Source organism: Tupaia chinensis, unplaced genomic scaffold, assembly GCF_000334495.1.
Source record: "Tupaia chinensis unplaced genomic scaffold, TupChi_1.0 Scaffold000350_1, whole genome shotgun sequence".
In the NCBI taxonomy this organism is placed as follows: domain Eukaryota; kingdom Metazoa; phylum Chordata; class Mammalia; order Scandentia; family Tupaiidae; genus Tupaia; species Tupaia belangeri.
Window position 1 is genome coordinate 3,138,280 of NW_006159844.1, and position 17,010 is coordinate 3,155,289.

Consider the following 17,010-nt stretch of genomic DNA (forward strand, 5'->3'; position numbering starts at 1 on the left):
ACGAGAAAATTAATTTCACTGTACTGGATTCTTTCCATCTAGAGGTCTCAGATTGCAAGGTCACAGATGATCTCAACTCAAGCAGATTATCGTGAAGCTAAATGAGTACAGGTGGTAACTGGACTGCCTCTTCCCCTTGCTAATAACTTTGCTTATTAACTTGGGAGTGTGAAATGATTTCAATAGTATGGTTTCTATGAATTGATGAAAGTAGGTTATTAAATTATTATGGTTTGCCCTAAATAGTAATATAATTCCTCATAAAATGACTTTTTGACCCCTAATATGGACATGATATGCAATCTAAAAAAGTTCATTTGGTTCAATCTACTCTCGTCTTAAACCACGAACAGAGGAGCTATACATTTATCTTATTTAGTTTCCAAAAGAAAGCGTTTTCCCCCCCTGTTCAAAATAAGGCAAGATCATCTTACTTACTTTTGAACCTTCTCATTGGCCACTTGGGTGGCCTCTGTGGCATGGCGAAGCTGTACCTCCATGTTTGCTCGCTCTGTCAGAGTTTGTTGTAGTTGGGTGGTCAGTTCCTCATTTTGTTGTTGAATGATGGCAACAATGTTCTCTCTGTTTTTTAACGCTTCTTCATAAGTACTAAGGGTATGGTTAAACTGATCCTTCAGATTTTCTTCTTGAGATAAAGATTTGTGTAAACTAGAAAATACAAAAATAAATGTAAAGTAGGCTGATGGATTAATGACCTATTTAACATAATTTCCATTTAGAATCTCTTTTTCTAAAAAAATAAATAAAGAAATACTTAAGTGGGTAAATTAAAATCATTTTTGTGTCACAATATTATAATTGATAATTATTCCATTTTACTGCTTGTAGGCTGAAGCTACCCAGAGAAATGATTATCTACGCCACCAAAGTATACAAAAAGATGCTGCAAGATGTTAATTTAATTTTATCAGTGTAAATATTACATTCAATTTTCTTTAAAAAGAATAGCAGGGAATTGAAAAATAAAGTATCTCTAAGGTAAATAAAAGAATATAATAAGCTGACTGAAAAGAATCTAGAAGTGAGAGAAGGAGTATCTGTTTAGTAGATCCAGGGTCTAGTCTGCTAAGCACTTAATGAGAATGAATGAGGTTTGTGCAAATACTGACCGGCCAACAGCACATTCTACTCATTACAATGGAGATACAAATGAAGTTAAAATTACTAATTGGGTTGTGAAGAAATAATATGTATTCAGACATGTATTTTTCAGTTAATGAATCTTATGCCAACTACATCTACTCATTAAGCCATACAGAGAAATAGCATATAAATTAAGACTAAATGCATGCAGAAGAAAATGCAGACAAATAGAATCCTAAAATGCTAAAGGTCAAATCTTTGGTATGTCATTACACCTACCACCTGAGGTTATTTTGAAATGGCACCAAGCACCTCACTCAATTAAATAAAGACATTTTGAAAATATAAATATTTAATAAGAGAAATTTAAAATCCACATAGGAGATGTTCTTTTTTTATTAAATAAAATCATTTCAGTATATGCATACAAAGGAAATGTCGATTGGAGACTTGAAGTGAAACAACTTAACTACATAATGTGAAAGAAAGAATAATTCTTAAAGCTGTAAAAAATGTCAGCAAACTCCAGCACTGGCTTAAAAGCTAGTCTGACACTTTATTTGAGACTATTCAAACTAAAGTAATTGTAAACCTCTCCTTTTCTTTTTAAGTTACCCATAGGCACTTATGGTATATTCACTTTGGAGAAGTGTCACATAGAATAAGTCAGTCATGAAATGGGGAGGAGGATAGTTAGTATGCCCACAGAAATCATTTCAGGATTCAAATTAATTCCTAAGAAATAGAGACTGTTACTAAACTCTGATCAACTGATGGATTCATACCAAATTGGAATGATGTGTACTGCCACAGTTGTGGAGTGCAAAAATGTACCTTCATGTTTCTTATATTGTTGTTAATCTAATTAACTTCATTTCATTTCTTCTAAGTTTTTCCTACCAACCCACAAAGCATGGGATGATAACTATTTCCATTGACCATGAAGGCAATGAGGTAATCCCATCAGTAAAATTCCAATTTATCCTTCTAGTTTTTAAATTATGTAATTTTTATTAAGTTTACTTTTTCTAATTTAGTACAGGAAGTGAGACTTCACAAGTACTTTAAGTGATATTTCATATTATCGTAATTCTAATTCACATCATATATGTACATTAGCTCATGTGGTGCTCACCACATCGAGTCCAATGGCAGAACAAGGTAGAAAATGCCTTTCAGTGGGCCTTACCCCAGAAAGTAGCATATAGTAGATTCCTGTCTGAGGAGGTTTCTGTCTTAGCTTCACTGTTTCCTGGTCTATTGCCTCATTTCTACAGCCCTATTTCCCCAGCCCCTGTTTCTCTGTACCACCTCAGCTTAAAATGTCTTAGAATCATGGTTTATGACCCACTTAAATGTTTTGATTGTACATATATGCATTCTCATCAACTTATCTGCTTATTGTTATGCATGGGTTCAGCTTATTCTTGCAACTGGTACTTTTTCATTGATATATTTTGATGCTACTTTTCTTGACTTTCTCACTCATCTTCACAATGAGGTATTTGAACTTAAGCCCTCTTTGCATGGAATAATTTTGTTTACCATCCTAAAATATGCACTTACTCTTACACTTATGTTTCATTTATTTTATAGTAATTACACAATCAATTGTGTGTTCTACATATATTGTTTATTTTACTTAAATATTTCTAAATTAAAATTCAGAGGTGAGGAGCCAGTAGATAATGTAATGATTACATTGCTGGACTCTCGTGTAGTTGACTACAGTTCGAGTCCCGGAACGGTGACTTAAAACTCACACCAGGCACATGTGTGTGTGTGTGTGTGTGTGTGTGTGTATGTGTGTGCCCCAAATCCCAAGAGAATGGAGGAGAAAAAACCGCAGCATAGCCATCCCCCTGGAGGGGTGGTTTCTCACTTTCTATCTCTCTGTCTCTCTCTGTATCTCCATTGAGCACATGTGCCCTATGGCAAAAATTTCTCTCAAAAAAATTCAGAGGTGAGATACAATAACACAGATCAATAGTTTTTTAAAAAAGGCTTTTGCTATGGGGTGCATGCACTCACTGGAGAGAGACAGAGAGACAGAGACAGGGAATGTGCGAAATCACCCCCCTGGGGTAATGGCTATACCATAATTTTTTCTCCTCCATTCTCTTTTCAGGACTTTGGCTACATATGCACATGTGTCTGGTGTGTTTTTCAAGCCTCTGGGTCCAGGACTCCAACTGTGTTTGACCATGTGGAAATCCAGCACTTTAATCACCACACCACCTGCTGGCCTCCAGATCAAGAGTTCTTACTTAGGAGTCATTTTGTACCACAGAGGACATTTGGCAATGTCTGAAGACACTTCTTGTTGTCATATCTGGAGTGTGTGTTGGAGGCTGTTACTAGCATTTGTTGAATAGAGGCCAGGGGTGCTGCTAAACACCCCATAATGCAGGGAACAGACCTTCTTCACTATCCAGACCAGTACATCAAGATTGCTGAAAATGGTATAGATGAAAAGATTTCAGGCTGAACTTAGAAGATGGAGATTTAAATCTGCTCCTGAGAGGCATCAGGTGGCACAGTGGTTAAGCCACTGGACTTGCACAGGGTTGATCATGGTTTGAGTCCTGGACCTGGCGGCTTACTTTCTTACTCTTCTCCTACCCCCCATCTCTCTCTGGTGAGCACACATGCCCTACAGTGAATTAAAAAATAAAATAAAATAAAATAAAATAATTATTTAAAAAATAAAATTTGCCCCTGTAATTTACTCTATGTGCCTTTGAGAATACTTTACCACTTGAATATTGATTTTCTCAGCTCTAAAACAATGAAAAAAATTCTCACAGAATCGTAACAAAATGAAATTATGTGATACACATATGTAAAAATATTTACCACAACACCTTGCATAGAACTGGCATTCATACATGTATAATTTTTAAATAAAAGATATACATGTGATTAACTTTGTATAACATCTTACACAATACTCAGACATTTTATAAATACTTTGCTGAAAAACAATTGCTTGTCTCTACAAGTTTTTCATGACTTGGGAGAAGTGAACCAGTTTTTTCAATGCTTATTCACTTACTGATAACATTCTTAAATCATTCTTTACAAACTAGAGGCAAGTTTGGCTTGTTTTACTGAATTAAATGAAAACAAAGCAAGTATGAAAAGCAGAAATCTGTGCTACCTTTTCTTAGGTATACATTTCTGAGAGGACAGTGTCTGTTTTTTTTAAGAATGATTTTATTTAGCTTATTCATTTATTTCTTTACTTATTTGCATTTGACAGAGAGGGACAGAGTGAGTGAGAGAGAGAGAAAGAGACAGAGAAAGAGAGAGACAGAGAGAGAGAAAAAAAAAGTGAGAAATCAAGCTGCCAGGTCCAGGATTCAAACGGTGGTCAGCCATGTTAGGTATACATTTCTGAGAGGACAGTGTCTGTTTTTTTTAAGAATGATTTTATTTAGCTTATTCATTTATTTCTTTACTTATTTGCATTTGACAGAGAGGGACAGAGTGAGTGAGAGAGAGAGAAAGAGACAGAGAAAGAGAGAGACAGAGAGAGAGAAAAAAAAAGTGAGAAATCAAGCTGCCAGGTCCAGGATTCAAACGGTGGTCAGCCATGTGGGAGTCCAGTGCCCTTAACCACCACGCCCTGCCAGCCGAGTATCTACTTTTATTTCCTGTTTTACTGCATCAATTAATTTGTTAAGATTTTTCCAGAAACTGATCATTGATTTCCTTACATATTTTTGAGGAAATCAGCTTATGCTCCAGTATAATGTGCCTTAATTCCGAATGACGTACGGATGGAGGTAAATGGATTCAGAATGGTTAAGAGCATGGATGAGGACACTTAATCTGCAAATTAGACATTCCAGTGATTCTACTAATTTGCTTCCTCTGTGGTTGGAGTTGATATAGTGTAATGAAACAACTTGTTAAATTATTTCAGACAGGAAATAGATTTTTATAAAGTGAGTCAATTAGTACTGAACTTAAAATTTCAAGAATTTTAGAGTGGATATATGGTCAACATATTAATTTATGTATTTATTTATTTTTAAGATTTTATCATAGGGTACATGCACTCGCTGGAGAGAGACAGAGAGAGGGAAAGTGAGAAATCACCCTGTAGGGGAGATAGTCACATCGCAATGCTTCATTCTCCTCTCAGAATTCTGGGCATGCACACATGCACACTTGCCAGGTATGGGTTTTAAGCTGCTGGGTCCAGGACTCGAACCAGAGTCAATTGTGTGGGACTACAGTAATATAACTATTACACCATCTGCTAAGAAGTAATTTTACCCTAAGGAGTAATTTGTAAATGTCTATCTATCAAATGAACATTAGCACTTGGAATTGATGTAGGGTCAGTTCCTGATTATCTAAGAGTAGATTATATGCTTCACAAACTTGGTGACCTACAGTCACGTAGTATGGTATTTATGCTCATAAAGCTACTAATATTTATATACTACTGCATAGGTCATAACAAAGCCTATCATAAATTTGATTATATAACACATAAACATGATTTTATGGGCATCACTAAAACGATAGACTAACAGACATTCATTCAAAAATGAAATGAAAAAAATTGTATTTTTAAATTTATAGAAGGGAAGACTTCTGCTTTTGAGAAAATGGATGAAATCGAAGAAGTAATAAATAAATGGAAATTTTGGAACTGGAACATACAGTAACTAAAATGAAAAGCTTAGTGAATGGACCAAACCACAAAATTGAAGGGATGATAAAATATCAGCGGGTCACAGGTAGTGTAGAGGTTAAGGTGTTGAATCTCACATGGCTAACTGCATGGTTTGTGTTCTGGACATGGAAGCTTGAAAAACATGCTGTGTGTGTGTGTGTGTGTGTGTGTGTGTGTGCCTAAAATCCCGAGAGGAGACTGGAGGAGAAGGGACCAGGGTGCGGTCATCCCCATAGGGGGTGATTTATTACTTTTTCCTCTCTTGCTCTCTCTCTATTTCTCTTTGGTGAGTGCATGTACCCTTATAACAACAACAAAAAAGTATCAGTAAACTAGAAGAAAGAATAAAAATGACCCAATAAGTATTAAAGGCAGACAAAAACCAAACAAAACAAAAACACAGAGCCTCAGGTACCTGTGGACTATGATCAATGACCTAACACTTGGGTTGTAAGACTCACAGAAGGAAAAATAAAAGAAGACAGAGCTGAAAAAACAAATAATGGCTGGAAACTTTACAAATGTGGCAAAAGACGTAAACCCACCAGAACCAAGAGAATTCCAGATGAAAGAAAATCATAGAAATACATGCAAAGATACAAATAATAAGAAAGACAAAATCTTGAAAAGTATCCAGAGAATGACACCTCACTGACTGGGAAAGCAATTCAAATTACAGTAGATTTCTAATCAGAACCTATGGAGGCCTGAGGAAAGTGGCACCATACTTTTCAAGGTTTGAAAGAAAAGAAATGGCAACCAAGAATTCTGGACTTAGTGAAATACAATCCAAGAATAAAATATAGAGACTGTTTGGTGACACAGTGGTAACACAACACTCTGTGAAACTGACCACATAGGAGGACTTTAGGGTTGCATTTGGAGACCTGCATGAATATGCAGGGTACACGTGTGCCTATAATCTGAGCTGATGAAAGTTCTAGGTGACAGTACCAGCAGATGACATAGTGGTTATGTTGCTGGACTGCCACATTGTCGACTATAGTTGAGTCCTGGGCCTGGCAGTTTGAAACTCATGCTGGGCACATATATGTGTGTGTGCCCAAAATCCTAGAGGAGACAGGAAGAGAAGGGACTGTGGTGTGGCCAACTTCCTGGGGTGGTGGTGGGGGTGCTTTCTCACTTTCTGTCTTTCTCTCAGGTGAGCACAGGCATCCTATAGCAAAAGTCTCTCTACAGGAAAAAAAAAAGAAAAAAAAAAGTTGTGGGTGGCATGGGGACTCTGCTGAAGTTGCCTGTTTCACTGTCTCTCTTTTTCTCTGTTCTTACTAAAATAAGAAAGAAAGGAATGAACTTTACTGAAAAAAAAAAAAAAAAGGATGAAGCCAGAAACTAAGGCAGTTTCAGATGAAGGAAAACTAAGGGAATTTGTCATGAGTAGATCTACTCTAAAAGGATGTCTGGGGCCAATAGATGGCATAATGATTGTGATGCTGGACTCCTATGTGGTTGACTGCAGTTTGAGTCCTGGATCTGGCAACTTAAAACTCACACTGGAGTGTGTGCATGCATGCCCAAAATCTTGAGAGGAGAATGGAGGAGAAGGGATTGCGGCGTGACCATCCCCCCTGGGGGGTGCTTTCTCACTTTCTGTCTCTGTCTCTGGGATGAGCACATACATGCACCCTATAGCAAAAATCTCTTAAAACAACAATTCATACTGGGTGTGTGTGTGTGAGTGCCCCAAATCCTGAGAGAAGAATGGAAGAGAAGGGACTGCGGTGTGGCCATCCCCCTGGGTGATGACATTTTGCTTTCTGTCTATCTCCCCAGCGAGTGCACATGCACTATAGCAAAAATATCTTTCTAAAAAATTTTAAATAAAATAAAAAAAGAATAGTTAATGAAAGTTCTCTAAACAGAAAGCAAATGATAGAATGATAAAATAATAAACCTTGGAACACTGGGAAGGATGAAAGAACACTGTAAGAAAAACAAAAATATTAACAGGCCCACAACTATTAAAAATTACATTTGATAGCTGAAGGAAAAATAATGACACTGACTGATATGATCCTAAACATATGTAAAGATTATATTTGAAATAATTACATTTTAAACAAGGTAGTTAAGGTTTTTATCTTTCACTGGAATTTCACTTCAGTATTTGGAGTAAAAATTTATTATGTTGTCAGAAAAGTTATGATATATTTTTCTATGTAAAAATGCATTAAGATCTCTCCAACAATCCAATAAATAATAATAAAGACAGAAAACGGAAAACAGAAAAAAAAAACTTCCCCCCATAAGAGATCCTCCCTCCCAAAAAAATAAAATGTAAAATCTCCCAAACATGAAACTGAAAACTCCGAGGAGAACAATCAGTAAATAAAAAAAATAAAATGGTAGGCTTAAGTCCTAACTTAAATGTAAATTATCTAAATATAACAGTAAAAGACAAAGATCGAGAGGATTATAAAACATTGCCTAACTACACACTGTCTACAAAAACATACTGTAAATATAATGACATAGGGAAATTAAGGTAAAAGGCTATAAAAAGATAAACCATGTAAACATTAATCAAAAGAAAGTAGGTGTGGCTATATTAATATCAGTATAAGTAGACTTCAGAGGAAAGCTACTAGAGAGGGACACTATATTATGATAAACAAGTCAATCCACCAAGAAAACGTTGCAATATTTAATGTGCATGCAGCAAACAATAAAAATGCGAGCGAAAACTGATAGAATCCACTATTACAGTTCAAAATTTCAACACTCTCTCCAACTAAACAGAATGAAATCCCAAGAATACAGAATAACTTAGTAATGTGGCTGACCACCAGCATCTAACCCATATTTATAGACAGACTACAAGATAGCAGGATAGGGAACCAGCAGTTAGCGTAATGGCTATGTCGCTGGACTCCCACGTAGTCGACCGCGGTTCGCGTCCTGGACCCGGTGGCTTTAAACTCATGCCGGGCGCGTGTGCATGCGTGCCCAAGATCCCAAGAGGAGAATGGAGGAGAAGGGATTGCGGCGTGACCATCCCCCCTGGGGGGTGATTTCTCGCTTTCTGTCTCTTTGTCTCTCTCTTTCTGTCTGGCTAGCGCATGCGCCCTATAGCAAAAATCTCTTCAAAAAAAAAAAAAAGATAGCAGGATATATATCATTATTTTATTTTATTTTTTAGGAGAGGTTTTTGCTATAGGGCACGTGCACTCGCCAGAAAGACAGAGAGAGACAGAGAGACAGAAAGCGAGAAATCACCCCACCCACCCAAGGTGGGATGGCCATGCTGCAATCCCTTCTCTTCCATTCTCCTCTTGGGATCTTGGGCATGCAAGCACACGTGCCCAGCATGAGTTTAAGCCACCAGGTCTGGGACTCAAACCACGGTCGACTACATGGGAGTTCATCGACATAGCCATTACGCTAACTGCTGGTCCCAGATACATATTATTTTCAAATGCTCACAAATATATACCAAAATAGTATAAGTAGGCACTAAAACAAATGCCAATACATTTTAAAGAATTGAAATAATATATAATGTATTCTCTGACCACAACAGAATCAACTTAGAAATAGAAGGTAACAGGAAAATCACAAAATATTTGGAAATGAAATAACATATTCTAAATAATCCATAAGTCAAAGAGGAATTCTCAAGGGAATTTTTTAAATTTATTATTTTTATTTTTTTTAGTGAGATTTTTGCTACAGGGTACGAGAACTTATCAGAGAGACAGAAAACACTCCTTAGAATGGATGACCATGACAAAAATCCCTTCTCCTTCATTTTCCTCTTGGGATTTTGACATGCATGCACATGCGCCTGGTGTGAGTTGTAAGCCACTGTGTCCGGGACTCAAACCGAGTCCGTGCGAATCCAGTGACGTAACCATTATGCCGTCTGCTGGTCACAAGGAAAAAAATTTTTAAAGGCTTTGGCCATAGGGTGAATGTGCTCCCCAGAGAGACTGAGAGATACAGTGAGAAATCCCGCCCCCCACTGGGGGAGGTGGAGATGGCCATGCTGCAATCCCTTCCCCTCCATTCTCCTTCTGGAATTTTTGGGCATGCATACAAACACGCTCAATGTGATTTACAAGTTGCCAGGTATGAGACATGAACTGTGGTCAGTCATGTGTGAGTCCAGCACCTTAATCACCATGCTACCTGCTAGCCGCCTCTCAAAGGATGTTTCTAAAAATCCACAGAAGGGAATGAAAATAAAAATACAACATACTAGTGCTGAGAAAGAAATTTACACACTGAAATGCAAACATTATGAAAATAAAAAATGTATCAAATCAACAATTTTAACTTTTACCTCAAGGACCTTAAAAGAGAACAGCAAAACTAATGCAAAGTGAACAAATAAAATAAAATAATAAAGCTAAAAGCAGAGAAAAGACACACATTACCATCATAAGGAATAAATGGGATCACTACAGACCTTGCAGACATAAAAACATTAAGTGATTACTAGGAATAAGTCTACACAAATAAAACACGCAACCTAGAAGAAATGAATCATGGGCTGATTCCTCAAAAAATACAGTTTTTTCAGTTTGTGTGTGTGTGTGTGTGTGTGTGTGTATGAGAGAGAGAGAGAGAGAGAGAGAGAGAGAGAGAGAGAGAGAAAGAGAGAGAGAGAAAACAGTTAAGATCTACTCTCTTACTGAGTGTCAAGTACACAAAACAGTCTTGAAACTGTAGTCGCCACTGACCACGCTGTACAGCACATCTCCAGAATGATTTAATCCTGAATATGTGAAACTTCATACTCTTTGACCAACATTTTCTATTCCCCCCAATCCCCCAGGCCTTGGTAACCTTCATTCTTCTCTCTACCTCTAAGAGTCCGTTATTAGATGCCACATACAAGCGGTTTTCAAAAGTTCATGGAATGCATATTAGAAAAAACCATGCATGGATTTCAAAGACTTTTTGCACCAACATAAACTCGTATTTTAATTCCACTTTTTCATAAACCTTTTTGAAGTCCCCTCATAAAGCTGAGATCATGCAATAATTGCCTTTCTGTGCCTGGCTTATATCACTTAGCATAATGTCTTCCAGGTTCACTTAAGTTCTCACAAATGACAAGATTTCTTTTTTCTTAAAATTTAATTTTTAATGTATTTATGATACAGATTTCATGCGCGCGCGCGTGCGCGCGCGCGAGAGAGAGAGAGAGAGAGAGAGAGAGAGAGAGAGAATTCCCTACAGGGTCTGGTCAGACTGTTATCCTCTTCTAGTCCTCCAGACTTTAGGATCTTGGGCACTTGCATGTGTGCCCAGCATGTTGGGCTGTTGGTCCAGTCAGTAGCCTGGTAATTAAGGGCACTGGATCCTACATGGCTGAATGCGTGGTCTGAATTTTAGGCCCACAGGCTTGAAAAACACACCAATTGTCTATGCGTGACCATTCCCCACCGGGCAGGGAGTGCTTTCTCTCTCTCTATCTCACTGTCTCTCTTAGGTGAGTGCATGTGCCCTCTGGCAGAAGATCGTGTTTCAGAATATATTGATTGTGACAGAGGTGCCACTCCAATAAAGATGTTATTAAAAGGTGAAACCGTGTGTGTGTGTTGGGGTCACATATGAGAACTCTGTGCTACTTCAATACACTATAAATCTAAACTGTTCTAATAAACAAAGTCTATTGATGAACACTCCCTCCCCTAGTACTACTTTACAAAGTCAGGAGTGAAGACTGGCTAATCAAATTTAGTAGTATTCAATCTGACATAAGACACAAAGAAACAGTTCAACATGGCCAGCCATTGCACTGTTCAAGGCAGACCTGAGGAGACTTGAGTTCGGTGTCATCTTTTGTAATACGTGACAGTGGTAAACTGGAGCACTTCCACAAGAGAGCTTATCAGGTAGGGGAGTGGTCTATAAAACTTACTACGTTTATGGAAGATGGTTAAAGAAACATACTGGCCAGAAATTGAGAAAAACTAATGGATTATGATAAGTAGCTTCAAGTATGTGAAGGGGCCTTTTACAGGGTTCAGTGTTGCTTCAGAGGGTAACAGATTCCAGCTTAGAATGGGATTTACTGATTAGACCTCTTCACTACACTGCTGATGCCATATAAAAAAGTAATAAATGTTTGGGGTCAGCAGGTGACATGGTGGTTGGGGTGAGCTGGATTCTCACATGGCTGTCTGTGGTTCTAGTCCTGGACCTGGCAACTTGCTTTCTTATCTTTTTCTCTCTCTCTCTGTCTCTATCTCTGATGAGTGTATGTGCCTTATAGCAAGTTAAAAAAATAAATGCATAAATAAAATTAAATAATTCTTTTTAAAAAAAATGAAACTGTTTCACTGTAGCAATGTAACCAGTTGATAGAAGTGGTTCGATGTGGTACAGAAGACATCTCTGCACAGTGTGGAAGACTGGATTAAACCATCTCCAGGTAGTGATTTCTCAATTTCAAGCCTATTTAAATGCCAGATATAATTTTTCTTTCTATTTCTACTTAGATGGAGTACTTCATCTACAAACGGTCACAAAGGAAGAGTGTCACCTGCTTAAGGGTCATTTCCAGACAGAAGGATTTTTGAGGAGCTCAGCAACTATTCTTACTAGCTGGTTTCTCACAGCTGGTTTCAAATGGCTGAGTCCTTCATTCAGCTCTGGGAAGTTATGCCCCATAGCATAAGCATGAATAAATGATTACACTAGAAATGTTAAAAAAAAGTTAATAATCAACTAGTCTTACAGAGGGTCAATATTTTTCAATTTCACTAACAATCCCAATTAGTACCTTTTGGAAAACTAAATCAAAACCCACTCAATATGTATTATAGTTTTATTCTACATTATAAATGGCTTTGGGATGAGCACTGATGCTAGTCTCAGATATGAGGTCTAAATAAACTCATTTTATAAGATCATCGCAAATGCACAGTGCCCAATGCACATCTGTTCCTGAATAGCTATTTGGTTTAACTGAATTGTCGAGGAAAGAGGTAAGTCAATACATGCATATTGTAAACGTACACTTCCTTTACTTGAAATGTAGTGGCTGCATTGTGATATTTCATGCCCTGCTTCTTGTCTTCCTATAAATGAATGACTACTGTGTGCTGGGCACTTTGTTAGGGCTGGAGATGAAAGTGCTGATTAAACACACATTTCAAATAATTATTAATGCTTTAAAGTGGGGAAGATGACATTTGAGTTGAGATTTAGAGATAAAAGGTATTACTTAGAGGAAGAGTGGAGGAAATTTTTCAAGCACAGGGAAGACCAAGAGCAAAGGCTTTATGGATAAGAGAAATGATCCCTGTAGTGCTAAATGAAGCTCAGTTGGACTTGTGCTAATAGTCCACTGAGCCAACCATGGAAGCACAGCAGTAACACACCGTGTTGTGATGCTGAGGCCATATGGGAAGGCCCTGGGTTCGCATCCCAGGGTCTCCCTATACATGTTGGGTGTGGGCTCACATCCCTGTGATTCTGGCTGGCCGAGGGTAAAAGTGGATTGCAGTATAAAAACCCTGTTAGGGATGCCTCTCTCTCTCTTGGAAGACATAAATAAGTAAACTTGGAGAGAGAGAGAGAATGAGAGAGGGACCACTGAAAAAGTGATTAGGACAGAAGGCCTTTTTGGAAGATAAAAAGGATTTTGGTCTTTAAGACAATGACAAGCTGCTAAATAATTTTAAGGAGAGGGCTGAATAAGATTTGCCTTGTTAAAAAAACTGTTCTGGGTAGAGGGTGTTTTGTATGGCTAACAGTGTCTATTACCCACTGAACACAATGTGCCTCTAACTGATAAACCTCACCTTATTACTTCTCTGAGTAGGAAACTCTGGAATTTCAAGAGAACTTGAGGCTCACAACTAGGGATTATGACACTGTGAAGTTTAGGAGCTCACTTTTTAGTTACCTGGACCAGATATACTGCTTAAAAAGATTTTTTTACTTGTTTGTTTTCTACTGGGGATCCCAATTCATTAAGTCCTCAAGACACTCATCTGGTCTATAAGACAGGATTTCTCTTAGACCTAATTTGGCATCGACTCATTTACAATCAAGTGTCTCTGCTTGCTCAAACTTCTCAATTTCCATTCAAGGTCCTGCACTATGGCTCTGTACTCAACTACTTCAATAACATTGCTAAATATAAAAGACAATTTTAATCTTTATCTAATTTGAGCTATTGGAAACTCTTTTTTTTTTTTCCCCCTTTTTCTCCCTGAAAATGTTTTATTGCCCTGCTTTCCATGATGACACACATATGGTTTCTGTTTTTTTCTTGATCTCTAGGGGGGGGGTTATCTTTTCCTCCATTCAACCCTTAATTGTTGTCATCTTCTCTTTGTACACCCTCTTCCTTGATTTCTACCTTTACTTATTCATGACCTTACCCCTGAAGCACTTCTTTCTAGATGAGATTTCTTTCCTTAGCACTAGATCTACGTACTCTGTAGCCCTCCACTTGGCCATTATGCAAAATCTACAACTCAGTTTCTAAAACTGAACTCATGATCTTACTTGGATAGCACCCTCCAGGTCAGCTTATTTTCTTCATCCCCTTTACCCTGGGCACCACAATTTACTCATTTGTTCGAGCCCAAAACCTATTTGTCATCCCTAATATTTCTCTCTCATCTTACAATCTAATAAATTCTGTTGATTTGAACCTAAATCTCCTTTGCATCTTTTAATTTCTTACCAGTCCTATTACTACTTTCTCAATTTATAATGCCCGCCATTATTTTCTTAGATGGATTTCCATTTCTTTTTTTTTTTTCTTTCTTTTATTTAATCATTTTTTTAAAAAGACATTTCTTCTTGTTTTTTTTTTTTTTTTTTTTCCCTTAAGTTTTTGTCATAGGGTGCTTGAACTTGCCAGGAAGAGAGAGAAAAAGAGAGAGCGAGCTAGAATTCACCCCTAGGGGGAAATGGCCATGACACAACCCCTGTTCCTACATTCTTCTCTAGGGATTTTGGGCAAGCACACACATGTGCCTGAAGTGATTTTTCATGCTGCTAGGTTTGGGACTTGAACAGCAGTCAGTCATGTGGGAGTCAAGCACCTTAACCACCATGCCACCTGTTGGTCTCAGAATGAGTTATTTTTTTAAAGTTCATTTATCTACCTGTTCGATGAGCATGAGAAAGAAAGAGAACCCTCAACAGGGTTTTTATGCCATGGTACATTTCCAACCATCAGCCAGTCATGGATCACTGGCAAGTGTGTGCCTGGCTTACTCAGGGAGGTTTCTGGCCTTGAACTAGAAATCTTCCCATGTGGGATTGCCTCTCAGAACATCGTGTTTTACTGCTGCACCAAAGTCTGGCCCAGGCAATAGTCTGTTCACTCGTTCCCTTCTGTGAGTGAGTTTTCTAAAGCACAGATATTAATGTAGTACGGACTGTTCAAAACTCTTCAAACTCTTCAGTGACTCCTCACTGTTACTAGGATTATGTTTAAATCCCTTACTTTTACATAGCTCTTCATGACTCTTTTTGAACTCATTTCTTATCATGTGGCTATTTTTCTCCAATCAGGATGAGTAACTTTTTTTTTTTCCCATATGGCACATGTGCTCTCCAGAAAAACAGAGAGAGACAGAGTGATAGAAAGTGAGAAATCACACCCCCCCCCCAGGGGGGATGGCCATGCAGCCATCGCCTCTCCTCCATTCTCCTCTCAGGATCTTGAACATGCACGCATATGCACCCAGTTTGAGTTTAAGCCACCAGGTCTAGGACTCAAACTGCAGTCGACTACGTGGGAGTCCAGCAACATAGCCATTACACCACCCACTGGTCACAGGATGGGTAACTTTTATGTCCCCTACAACAATGACACTATCCCCTGTTACTTAAGTAGCGTCTTACTCATCCTTCAGATCTCAGCTTGGATACAAATTTTTCTAAGATGTCTGATTTGGTGTCCAGATAGGTGATCCTTTCATGGGCTTCACGCTGGATGGATAGTAAGCACTAGTAAAAACTGTTTTCACCATTTGATCTTTGTCTATTGCCTGGAAAAGGGTTTAATAAATATTCATTGATTAATTAATTACTAGTTCCTTAGACTGACTTCATGTGGTTCTTACTTTTTATGTTTCAATGACTGATAAGAATCTTTGCAGTTTGTGTATGCCCTGCAGAATATAAATTACATATATTTAGTACCAGTCTATAGTTAACCAATGTGAATTGAGGTTGGTTGCTTTGTGAACACTAAGAGTAATAAAAAGACTAAGATTTAAAAAGGAAATTAAAGAAAGAAAAGTAAGCAAATATAACATCTATGAGATACTCTATCCTAGAGAGGGATTTTAAATTGACTCATATTACTATAGCATCACTGTAGATTTCAGCTGTTTTCCTGGAATACTGAAAAGAAATGGTACTGGAGGCCCCCCCTGGTGGCTGAGTGAACATTTGCTTATAGTGAAATAATTCTGGAAATATGCTATTCATTCAATAAATATTTATGAAGCAATATAATAATACATATATATGTATACCTTCACATGAGATCTTCCAAAAGTTCATGAAAATGCAAATTATGAAATCAGACATGGATTTCAAAAATTTTTGCACTGAAAGAAACTCACACTTTAATTCCACTTTTTCAAGAACTTTCTGAAGTTCCTTTATATATATACACACAATCTCACACACACACACACACACACACACACACACATATACACGCTCAACCACCTCCTCCCCTAAATACTCACTCTCTCAGACATACATACAGACATGTAGTATGTGACAAAGTTCAGAGTAAACAAATATTAAAATCTATAATCCTTTAGAGATCTTATCACTTTATCTTTAGACACTGGAAGAATGCTTAGTAAATATTTGTGAATTAATTAATATTTTTAAGGCCTGCTTCCAATAGATTCATTCTATATTTCTTTATATTTTGGTGGTCTTTCACTATAGAACTGGTATTGCATAGCAGAGCCCCTAAATAAGGAAGAAGGACTGTGATATGATTCTCCTGCAGGTAACTTCTGCTTCTCTCCTTTTTTCCATTAGTTCTCTGATTTTAAAATCTGTCCACCCTAAGTTAGTATACTCATCAAAATGTTAACTTGTATCTTTACAGTGAATAGTTATAAGAAACGATCTTATATTATAAATTATAGAGAAATGTTACTTAATTCACACCAGATAAACCTTAATTTTAGAAAACATGTGCTTTGTGTATCTTACTTTAAATAAAATTAATTTGTTATTTGTTTCAT

At 37.5% G+C, this 17,010-nt stretch overlaps 1 protein-coding gene across 1 annotated transcript in view; it reads right to left on the bottom strand.

Annotated features, from left to right (window-relative positions):
- Positions 1-434: 434 nt before the first annotated feature.
- MIPOL1 (mirror-image polydactyly 1) overlaps positions 435-17,010 on the bottom strand; it is a 289,171-nt gene continuing 272,595 nt past the window's right edge. Inside the window, exon 12 of the mRNA XM_006152366.3 lies at positions 435-669. Coding sequence (XP_006152428.1) covers positions 435-669 — 235 coding nt within the window. The remainder of the gene's footprint in view (positions 670-17,010) is intronic.